Genomic DNA, 12,772 nt, shown 5'->3' on the forward strand with positions numbered 1-12,772 from the left:
TACAGTTAACAATAACATAGAGCATGGAGCCAAGATAATAAGAGTGTTTAGGATAGAAAAAAGCACAATTTTTTTGCCCACACATGAAGTGATCATGTGGATCCCAGATGGAGACTTTTGTCTTGTACTTCATATTTGGAGTAGCTAGTAAGTAGTAGGCACAAACTTGTAGCTCCTAAAAAAAAATTTTTCTTTTTACTGTAGCATTCCATCTTCATTGATATTTTTTAGTGCACTCATCCTATCATAGTAAACTTTCTCCCAGTAGAAATGTAAATAAGTTTATTTACCTCCCCAAGAACATAACAGAAGGCCTTATAATATAACGTATCTTCTGATCTATTAATATGCATTTTTAAAACGAATTAGATTCTCCAGAACTGTATTCAACTTTAATGTTTTATACCTTAGCAATTGAAATAAATCATAAATCCATCCCAAACTTAACATTGGCCAAAAAGTTAACTATACTTTAAAATAAAGAATTTGTCCTAAGTTTTACTTACTTATTGTTTTCTATAAGAAAGAGCTTTTAGTGAATCACTTTTGTTAAGTTAAATGCCTTCAGAAAGTATCTCTTAACATTTCTGAACTTAAATTCTGAGATCTTATTTCATTTTCTCATGTATGCAACTCCATATAAAGTAAAGGAAAAGCTGTTTGTATCTTCACTAGCTAAAAGCACTTTAAGCAGGCCAGTTAGGATTTAATTTCAATTTCAGCAGAGAAAACATTTCTGTGTTTCATCAATATAAACCAGCACACTCATTTGAAGAGTGAGTTTTACCCATGGGCACACAATTTACACAATTACACATTTTATGTAACTGCCAAAAAGTCAAATACTGTTAGTTTGGTGTATTCATCCACCCATCCTAGGCCACAAATACTTAGACTAGGAATGTTATTCATATCACACCAAATCATAATTATTTCTTTTAAAAAAAAAAAAGAAGAGCCGGGCTCGGTGGCTCAGCCTGTAATCCCGTGCCTTTGGGAGGCTGAGGTGAGTGGATTGCCTGAGCCCGTGGGTTCGTGACCTGCCTGGGCAGGCGAGACATCTCTAAAATAAATAAAAAAATTAGCCGGGCGTGGTAGTGCGCGCCTGTAGTTCCAGCTACTTGGAAGGCTAAGGCGGAAGGATCGCGGGAGTCCAGCGGGTCGAGGCTGCGGTGGCTGGGAGCGGCCACTGCACTCCAGTCTGGGCGACAGAGTGAGACTCCAACTCAAAAAAAAAAAAAAGAAAGAAAGAAAAGAAAACCCTGGTTTTAAGGCACACAGATTTTAGACATATTCCTTATTGAAGGTGGCTCTAAATTTAATATATTCTTCTTTCAAACCATATACTTTGAATATATGTTTTAGCAAGAGTTAATGGTAGAACAGTAGTTAAAACAAGCTAAATTACTTACTTCTAGTCCCAAATGATAAGAATCAGGGTCTGAAAAAGTTAGAAGGCTTAAAATAAGAATACTTCATCAAAAATAAACTGGGCCTGTCCACTTCAGTCTTACTTATTTGTATGTGTGCATATAGATGCAGTTATTATATGTTTATTTGTATATATTTAATAAACATGTATGTGCATTTGCCTATGCATATGTACACACAAGGTAAAATAGAAATTAAAAATCTTACTGAGTTCCACGTACATACATATTATATATCTATATACATACATACATATGTATGCAAACATACACATACACACATTTACGATCAGTAATGATTTCACATTATTTTACAAAAGGTTGAAGATGCTAGTTTTTTTTATTATTGCCACATTTATTGAGCTATAGTGGTATCCTGGGAATAGTATGGAATGTTGAGACAGTATGACCCTGGATTATTAGGCAGACAGTATAAATGTGTTTGCTGTCCAAATTCTAATTTGGGTAATTACATTCTGCCTACTTCAATTTCCTCTACAGTTTCCATTATATGTAATGGGGTTCTCTGTTTCCTATGTCAAAATAGTAACACGCTTTTTGTGTAATAAGTTTAAAGTTCCTTATCTTTTGAAGATATGTTATTTTTTGTTAACATTAGTAACCAAAATATCCTTCAAAATAATGTTTTTATAAATTGTTATTGTCCTAATAGTTGATAACTTAATTGTATGATATACTATAATCTGAAAATTCTAAATGTTTAAATTTGTAATGATTACTAAAGATGCCCTCTCCATGATATCACTATCAAAGTTAAATTTGTATAAATGACACTTCTTGAGCTTTAAAAGAAGACCTCTAGAAAAAGACTATATTGAGCTTTTTAAATATATATTTAAAAATTAAAATTTTTGAAAACTAGGCACCAGATTTTTGTTAACATTTTCAGCTGTTTTACTTTCTTGACATGTAAAGTATTTTAGAAATTTAAAATGATAATAGCGAGATCTAAAGTTTAGCATACTAATTTTACTTCAGTTAGGGATATAGATATGCTTTAGTTTTTAGAACTGGTTTACTTTACATGGATTTCTTTTGTTTTTGTTTTTTTCAATGTGGTCAATCTTTCATCATGGCTTCCTCATTCAAACATGTTCATGGAGAATTTCCTGTGAAATTTTATGTGAAGACTAAAATTTTTGCATCAAATAACTGACTGTGACACTTCTGAGCACTGGCTACTACTTGAACATACTCAAAGACAACTCTACCTACTATTCTCAATCTGAACTTTCATGCTGTATATCACTTGCTATAAATACAGCCTACTTGTAAATGGGATTCTGAGCAAATTACTTACTCTGCTTATCTTATTACAAAAGGATGTCAAAATGGCTTATAAATATTAAAATAAATATAAGTAAAAAGTGAACATGTAAAGTAAAGGTAGAGAAAATTAAATTTTCTTAGGTTGAGGTTAGCATTGAAGCTATTTTTTGTAAGTATATTTGCTAGTGTTTGGTTTGCTATAGATTGTCTACATGGAGGAACTAAGCCTGTAATCCTGAGCCTTTGGGAGGCTGAGGTGAGTGGATTGCCTGAGCCCGCGGGTTCGAGACCCACCTGGGCAACTTGGCGAGACCTCATCTCTACAATAAATCAAAAACTCAGCCGGGCGTGGTAGCGCAAGCCTGTAATTCCGGCTACTTCAAAGGCTGAGGCGGAAGGATTGCCGGAGCCCAGCAGGTCGAGGCTGCGGTGGCCGGGAGCGGCCACTGCACTCCAGTCTGGGCAACAGAGTGAGACTCCAACTCAAAAAAAAAAAAAAACAAAACCCATGATAAAACAGTCCCAGATTGATACACTATAATTTAATTCATGGACGTAATCCAGCTATGGTATCTAATAAGTATTCTCTATTTCCGTGTTTGAGGAGAGAAAATTAAAATAAATTTAAGGATAAAACTAAAATATACTCATGTGTTCCTATGAGTGGGATACGTTCAAAGAAATGTGCCATTAGGTGGTTTTGTAGTTGTGCAAACATCATAGTGTGTCCTACACAAACCAAGAAGGTATAGCCTACTGTCCACCTAGGCTATAAGGTCTATGGTATTGTCTGATGCTCCTGGGCTACACACCTGTTCAGCACATTACAGTACTGAATACTGCAGGCAATTGTAACACAATGGTAACTATTTGTGTATCTAAATATAGAGAAATACAGTGAAAATATGTTATCATAATCTTATGGAACCACTGTCATATAATGGGGTCCAATATTGACTATAACTATACTCTAATTGTCCATCTTCAATTTTCTATTTTTCAGTGTCATAAATAATTTTTTATACATTTAAAAGATATGTATAGTTTACTCATTTACATTATTAATGCATAATTTTAATTATGATAGACTTAGACAAAAGAATTAGGATAAAAGCTTTCCAAAAACTCCAACAAAATGAAATCTTAACTTCAAAATATAAGAAGGCTAAGATCATATATGTGGGTCTTATATGTTTCCATTTTGGGCCGTAATTCCATATCATATCCTCTTCTTCCCTTTGTGTCTGTGGTACATCAACTTCAGAGAACAATAACCATAACATTATAGTTGTATCTTTTGTTGCAAATGCTTCTGTGAGAATATGTCAGTTGATACTATACTATTGTTTGTTTGTTTGTCTACAAAAGTTCCTGGTCTCAAGGGAAACTATTCCTTTTAATCCTGAAAAAGACTAGGTAAATGGTAAAAGAATTTTTAAAAAAGATTATTAAGTAGCTGAGTAGTTGTGATCTAATTAGTCAACTAACTATTTGGGATTTTCAGTAAGTCACCCAGTCCTTATTGAGTTCAGTTTTCCTGCTTCTAAAAGATTTTGGTTAGAATGGTCATTCATAAAATTCTTTTCATCTAGGGTATTTTAGTCTCATTAGATGCAACATGTTATGGGGCATGAATTATGCTGCATAAGCTTCAGTGATACTCAAGGAACCTTACATGTCATCTAATTTTGAAATTTGTATATAATCTAAATATGGACCTAGCAAGTTTTTTCTCTAGGATCTACCTAGCTTATTAAGAAATGCTTCTTTCTTGCCAATATTACTTGAAGTCTTCTTATGCAAGCAGATATTTATTTATACTCTCTAAGCTATATAAATAGTGGAAACATTGCTAGATTAATTACAGTGCCCTTTTTTTAAAAAAATAGACTCATTCTCTGAAAAACGTTGAAAATAATTTACAAAATAGATCATTTTATGAGACAAAAACATTTGTGCTTATAACAAACTGTTATGTCTCACTTGTGGAAAAAAAAAATTTGAGGCCAAACAACCTTGTCTTTATCGTGGCAGTGACACAGAGTAAGCTTAATATGTGTTTCATTAGAATTGTCATTATCCAAATTCAATATCCTGAGAACTGATCTCCCCGTAGAGAAAAATTCATTCTTTTAAACCTTCGATTGTTTACTGTAATGCACATTGTTGCCACAGCATTTTGCTGGATACTGCATGTCCAAGTGAGACCAGCATTAGTGTGACCTTTTGCTCAATGATTTAACTGGAAATGTTACAGAAGTTATACAAATATGAAAATACTGTTATCACTGACGGTTAAAATGGTGTCCTAAAGATTTGTAGATGTTGTGAACACTACTTCCTATTGCTTTTCCGAGGCCCCTGCTGTATTGAAATTTAATCAGTTTTCTGTATTTTTTGAAGCAGAGCTGTCACTGGCAGTAACATACTTTTGCATATGCATCAGTTTGGCTTTAGTACAGATTTTTGTTCACACTGGACTCCTACTGATGTGCACTGATTTAAAGTCTAAAAATTAAATTTAATTTTTTATAGCTTATAAGTAGTCCCTAGAGAGTATTGAATCCTAAAAGCTAATATTTTTCAGACATAATCAGCAGGAATAGGTAATGTATTACCATTAGCCATATTAGCAACAACTGTAACAAAAGGAAATGGTAAACATAAATGATCTCAGCAACTTTATTCTTTACAATAAATATTAATATAAAATTACACAAATTAGAGTTGCAGTTTAACATTATTCAATATGTTTATTCATAATGATTGTTTCGTATTTAAAGAACACCAAAATATTGTGTTTTGTCAGCCAAGGACAATAATAGTTTAATAGTAATTTATTTTAAACAGCTACTGATAATACAACCAATCAACACATTAAGTGGTGCCAACATTGGCATCTTGCTAAATAATCTCTAGACATTGCACAGAGAGTACATCTTTCAAAGATAAGTCAACAAGAGCAATCAGAGCAGAAAATTAGAATTTGGTATCTTAGAATTAAAATACAGCTAAACTAAAGTTTTAATTGGGGTGATCTAAAAGGGCACTTGATGTAATGATCTCTTTCATTTGTTACTAATTGTTTGTTCCTGATGAAGAAGACGCATACACAGGAATGTTGCTGAGTTGAGTTAAGATGGCAGTTTCCTTAGCAGCTATGTTTCATTGTTAAACAACAAAAGAGTGGGGAGGGGCAAACCGCCACGCAGAAACCCTTCTTCAGCTTCATATCACAAGAATTATACCAGGAAATTCAGGGTCAGGTGTCACAAATATGAAATGATTTATATGTACTCAGAAGAGAATTAAATTGGCTTATTGGACCACATTGGTAGGCTGAACTACATTGGTAGACTGAAGTAAGCTCACTCCTCCTTTGGTTTCAAGTCACACTGGAGTTGAAATTCCTGGTTCATTCTGCTCTGTTGTCTCCTGTAAGAGGTCCCATCCTAGAGCACATCTACAAATGGTGTCAACTTCCATCTCATTTCAATTTCAATCGAGATTTTTGTCACTAATAGTCACAGACCAAGGCAGAATATCTTCTACTTCAAAATAGCATTTGTATTGCTGGATTGAAGAGAACAGAAGTTTTAGCTCTAATTTGTACTAGTAACTTTGGTCCAAAGCATATTACGAGAGAAAACAGAGAATTCTTTTTAAATGTTTAACATATTTCTATAATCTCAATTAAAAAATTTCAAAATACTGCTAAATTTTTAAAAACATACAGTAATTAAAATTATATATTTATATGTATATCTGTAATCAGTTGTATGAATTAGTAAACTTTGTTTTCACCACATGCTCTTTTCAATTATTACGCTAGTCAAATAGTTTCCTAAAAGTTATTCTCAGTTTATTACAGCCATCTTGAATGGTTTTTTAAGAATATGCACCACTAAGCCACCGAGTATTTGATCCCTTAAATATATTATATATTTCAAGAAAAGTGTAGCAGTATTGTAATTTCTATACATGAAATTTTATGAACACATGTTAAGCACTCCCTGGGCCCTGGAGACAAAGTGTGAAAGAAAGAAAATAAATGTCCCTGCCTCAGAAGCTTATATTTTAGTGAAAGAATTACAACATAGGTCAGTAACCAAATAAATCTGTCAATATTGCATAACATTAAATGCTATCAGAACTTTTAAGGAGGGAGTAATAAGATACATTTCTATTCTATCAGAAGGGCTATTCCTGATAGGATGATAAGAGAAGGCTTCTCTTGAATGGTAACTTTGAGCAGAGATGAAATGCAATGAGGGGGTGAGCCATGCAAAGAGCTGGAGGAAAGTATTCAAGAGAACAGCAACAACTCATTCCCTGGGGCAGAAACTAATTGTTGTATTGAGGAATCAAAAGAAGACCTTTTTGGCTAGTGTAGCCTTCATAGGGAGTGGGAGAATGAGTTCCTGTGAGAAGGTGAGTACTGCCAGGATCCTGGGAGCTTGCATAAACCATGTCAGACCATTTCTTGTGGAAGAATTTCAGCCTAATTTCTTTCTCAGTTCTTATTTTTCAGACACGCTTATGCGCTGCCCTCATTTAGTTTTGGATCTAGATATTCTAATTAGAAGCAATTAAACCTGCATGCCATAAATATTTGTCTTCCTAAAATAGTTTAATTAGACTTAGGAGCTTTGTGCGTAGTTATAGTATGTCCTAGAGAATGTAGACTGAATGCATAAGAGTTAAGTAATTTGATAAATGGGTTCTTCTCTTTTAAAAAGCTTTTAAGTAATGAATGAAATGTGTTTTGTACCAAAATCTTTCCATTTCTGAATACCTTATTTGTACAGGGGCTCTTGAAAGTGGCCATAGATAATGCCAGAGCTCAAGAAAAACAGGTGCAACTGGAAAAAACAGAGCTGAAGATGGATTTTTTAAGGGAAAGAGAACTAAGAGAAACACTTGAGAAGCAGTTGGCTATGGAGCAAAAGAATAGAGGTATTTTCACAATTCCAAATAAGTTAAATACTTTAATATTTTCAACATCATAATGCTATGTTTAGAAATTTACTTTGAAACTGCAGCTTTCTTGTTAATTTACCTGTCACTAGGTTTAGAGCACAGTTTGAATCTTGGACTCATTGTATTCCCTAACCTCCAAAATATATGTTTTCTCTTCCATTCCTACTTCAGGGTATTGAAATATATTCACTATATGATTAATCATATAATATTTATTGCTTATATAGTTTGAAAAATTCATACTTTAAGTTAAGAATGCACTCTGATGGTAGCCATGAAGAATAATTTTATGTTCATTCACAATTGCCCTTTGAAAAACTTGAGTTAAAGTCATAAAGCTAAAATAGAGAATACTGATTATTCAAGCGAAGCAGGTTTAGTAAGATATTTATCAACTGAAATTGAAGGCTGATGAATATCTGAGCAAATGACCAAAGTGTTTGTATAGTTTTCTTTCTGAAAGCCTCATTTTCATCCAACAAGGTCAAGTACCCAGAGTAGAAACTGATATGAATTCTTATTGGGTAAAAATAATGGTATTATTGATCTGTGAATTGCTTCTTTTAGCATTGTACAGTGCATCTATAGATAATGTTGAAGGTCATTCATATTTGTATGTTTATTTTATGTGTGAATTTGAAGAATATTTTGCTTGCAGCGAGTTTCCCCTTTACCTCAACTGTAAGATATTTTTAAATATTCTAGAAGTTGGGAGGGCTCCTTTTCTATAATAAGTATTCAATATAAATGAAATTTCTTTTCATTTAATAAGTATTCAGTATAAATGCGCCACATATTTTCTTTTTACATGCTTGGCATAGTCATTTAAAAAATTATTCCTTGTGTTTTGCTTTTAAAACTAGTAGGACTTACTAGGGTTGTTTTATTAGTTATTATGAAGCAAGTTAGTGTGTTCCTGGAGTTAGGTCAGTTTGGGAGGCTATCACCCTACACATATAATACAGTTCTAAATAATGTGACTTCACATAGATTCAGGTATGAAAATAATGAAAACTTTATAAACATTGATAATGGATGCATTCCAAGTGAATATGGAAATTTGGCTTAAGAGTTCAGTCTATGGAACCATTTTCCATGAGATAGCCATGTCTTTGGTTTGTTCTCACTTGATTTTTAGTCTTTCTTTCTTTTTCTTTCTTTCTTCCTTCCTTCCTTCCTTCCTTCCTTCTTTCCTTCCTTCCTTCCTTCCTTTCTTTCTTTCTTTCTTTCCTTCTTTCTTTCTTTTTTTTTTTCTACAAGACTTAAAGACAGGCCCTTGAAATCTTAAAGTAACCCTTTGGTCACTTGAGGCACCTTCAGAATTTTATTGGTTCAAATCTGTTGGGAGGCTTTACAGTCTGTTTTATTCCTTTAACCACTAGAGGGCAAAATATTCACAGATCACACCATAAACTTCCCATTTAATTAATTATGAATAGTAAATTCAAGGTGATAACTATCAATACTTATGTATTATGAATGTGTCTATAGAAGCAGTGTATTACTTTGACGAGAGAATATGGCAGTCCCATTTGGTTCAAGCACAAAGGAAGAAGCAGTGAAGTGGTCAATAGCAAGGCCCTGGGTTTTGAGCCTTGAAAGCCAAGGGACTGTACAATCCAAATAAATATTTCAGAAATTGCTGTTTTTTTCAAAGAGACTAAAAAATTATTATAATTGGAAAGGGAAATAGTATGCAAGTAATTTTTAAGGTTTTTTTTTAACACTGTTAGATAAAAGAAATTAACATATATTTGAAATTAAATCTAATACTTTTCTTATAAGACTATAAACAATGTATATTTTGATACAAAAAACAGGTTTTTAAAAATATATGATACAGCAACAATTAACACATTAATAGACTGCCATTTTAAAAATATTAATAAAGCAATAATAGGCTATGTGGAAATTAGAAATTAAAGCATATGCTTAATTGACCTATTATTACCTTATTTTGTATTTGACTAAACATTGTGTTAAATGAAAGTGTTACTGTTATTTAATCTGTAGTAAGAAATCAAATAGTAAACTTGGAATCATTATTCTTTATGACTAACATAAGTATTTTCTCATACTGATTTTACAACAATGACATCCACAGTGTTTATCAAATGTCAAAAAACATTCAAAGATAAAAACATATGCTTCCCATATGCTTAATATTTACCATGTATACATATATATAGCAAAAGTTAAAACAATTTTCTAACAAAGTTAAAACAATTGTGTGTTGATATATATTTTGTGAATAGCATTTATTTGTTATTATTTAATGATTATATATTATATACAAATGTTTAACTTGTCCAGACAAAGAAAAAGCTTTCATAATCAACTTTTTGTTGTAGTCTACATTAATTGTTATCATCAGCACATTATTATTAGCCGTGAGATTTTTGTACAGATTGCTGCAGTATGAAAATATATTTTCTTGAAATATATCATAGTGCTGTAAATTTACTATGAAATTATTCTCAGAAAATTATCATAACTTCATCCAAGCAAACATATTTCTTTTTATATATGTTAATAATAATTAAGATTGTTTTACCCCCAAAATACAAAAGTATTCATCACATTTTCTAAAATTTTAAGAAAAAAATTATTAAAAACCAAGTTGGTTTAACATTATTTTCCAAAGAATTTATGTGGGCAATACTCCATTTGCTGCTCAAAACTGGCCTTTTGTAAGGAGATAAGGAAATGTGTTTATAAAAGTTTGCACTGTTCACAGAACTCTGCACTATTCTGTTCAAGGGCAGAGAACAAAGCTACAAGATTCATTTAATCAAGTTTCCTTTATCAATGAGTACAAATATTTCCTAGAATTAGTTGCCCATTAATTTTATCTTTTCATGTGACAAAGCCATTCTTGTAATGTAGTATTTCAAAGCCTAAAACAAAATTGGTCTTCTTGACATCTTACTGGGAATTATTTTAGGTAAAGATGGGTTTTTTAAACTTCCTCTTTGTAGATAGACTCAGCGAACAGGGAAACAAAATGAGTCATATAAAAAATGAATAGATCATTTGTAAATTATCAGCGTTGTCAAAATCAAAACAATAATAACATGTGCACACTGTTTTCTAGCCATAGTTCAAAAGAGGCTAAAGAAGGAGAAGAAGGCAAAGAGAAAATTGCAGGAAGCACTTGAATTTGAGACAAAACGGCGTGAGCAAGCGGAGCAGACACTAAAACAGGCAGCTTCAACAGATAGTCTCAGGGTCTTAAACGGTAAGAGGGTGTGTCTCTGCATGACTGACTTTCATTTTTAATACTCAAAGGACAATTTAGACATATGTTTGTGGTTTTGTTTATCTTTCTGTGTCTCATGATTCATTCAACTATGCTTGTACTGAAAGCAGGGTGGGAAGAACGTATTGGAGGAAATGGGGAGACGCCTTATTTCATAGGTGCTTCCACCGTGCTGTTTCTTACTCTCCAGTCAGGGGAACCTGACATTACTTCTCTGTATGACCAAATTTCTCTCTACGGAAACATGATATGATATTAATCTGAGAACTTCTCATGCTTCATCCTATTTTATAAACAGTGTTGCATTATGTATCTATTCAAATCGTTGGAAAATTCTTATGATTATAGTTTTGTTCAACCTTTAAAAGATGACAAAGACATGTAATTTTAATTCAGCACCAAAGTAACAGGTTGCTCTTTTTTTTAAAAAAAAAAAAAAAGAACAATAGGAATCGAATGAAATATGTGTCACTCTTACCTTTCTGTGCTTTTAGACTCTCTGACCCCAGAGATAGAAGCTGACCGTAGTGGCAGCAGAACAGATGCTGAAAGGACAATACAAGGTAGGAATTTGCAGAAGGCTATAAATCTAGATCTTGCTATATGAGTTTTTCCTCAGCTTTAGCCTGCTATTCAAGCATGTAGCCTACCATCTGGGCCACATCAAAACAAGTTCAAACAAGGTCAAGTTCATCTTGCTTGTTTATATGAGTGAATTCATTCTGTGCTGATAGATTTTCTTTAAATTAACAGGTCATTTCTGTTTATACAATGCAATTAAAAAGGAATAATTAATTTTAAACAATGTATGATTTAATCTTGGACACAGTAAATGTGTTTTATTGAATGTTTGAAGCCCAATCTAATGCAGGAAGGGTTTATAAGTTCTATGTTGCATAAATAAAATCATGGGTTAATCAAATAGATAGTTCTTTCCATTTAAAAATGTCAACTACTCATTTTTATGACAGTTACTGCAAGGTACATGCAAAACGGACTAGTTGAATATTAACAATAAATAAGATTGCTTAGTTCCTATGTGGATTTTTCAAATGATCTGTATGCCATTATATACATTTTAATAACACGAATCTACTGAGCAAAATAATATATAGCATCCCAAAGGGAGTTATATTAAACACTCAGAAGAGCTAAATACGTATATTACCAAGGCCACACTTTTAGAAAAGAATAAAATCAGAAGGTAGCATAGTCAAACATCTATTCTAGACAACAAACTCAACCTAACAACATGAATACTAAACAGTAAAAAAGAGCCTTTGTTTTCAGTTCTAAATGAAGGTGATTCTTCAAAGGGATGCCTAAAATGATTAACTGCCATAATCCTCCCAATTGCCTTTATTCTGCATTTTAAGCTCAATCATTTTTAGGATATTGTATGACATTAATTGTGTTATTTAATCAGCTCCAAAAGTGTCATTCTTGGCTTAGTGTAAAGGAAATATTCTTTTGTAAAGTATCATATGTATAATAAGTAAAAAAATCACAAGTTTCAGAAAATATTTTTGAGGAAACAATGTTATATGGAATGTTTTTTGGCCTATATTTATTTTTCCTGAGGCTATGATACTTAGTTTTTACGTCCTAAGGTTAAGAAATATACCATATTTTAAAATTCATAAGTTATTATAAGACATTTCCTTATATATACATGATAAATGCAATTATAGATATAGAAAATATATTACATTTTAGAGTGTTGTAGATTTCAGCACAATTATGTGTAAGTATGTGTGTGTATGTATAATATCATTAAAATTACAAGAATTCTATTGCATCTTATAAAGCTTGC

At 32.3% G+C, this 12,772-nt stretch overlaps 1 protein-coding gene across 1 annotated transcript in view; it reads left to right on the forward strand.

The window, feature by feature from the left end:
• LOC103264319 (dachshund homolog 1) overlaps nucleotides 1-12,772 on the forward strand; it is a 420,253-nt gene that overhangs the window by 373,573 nt on the left and 33,908 nt on the right. The window contains 3 exon segments of the mRNA XM_008061964.2: nucleotides 7,529-7,676; nucleotides 10,795-10,938; nucleotides 11,454-11,522. Coding sequence (XP_008060155.2) covers nucleotides 7,529-7,676; nucleotides 10,795-10,938; nucleotides 11,454-11,522 — 361 coding nt within the window.

Source organism: Carlito syrichta, unplaced genomic scaffold (assembly GCF_000164805.1).
Source record: "Carlito syrichta isolate Samal-C Ts95f unplaced genomic scaffold, Tarsius_syrichta-2.0.1 Scaffold305645, whole genome shotgun sequence".
NCBI lineage: Eukaryota > Metazoa > Chordata > Mammalia > Primates > Tarsiidae > Carlito > Carlito syrichta.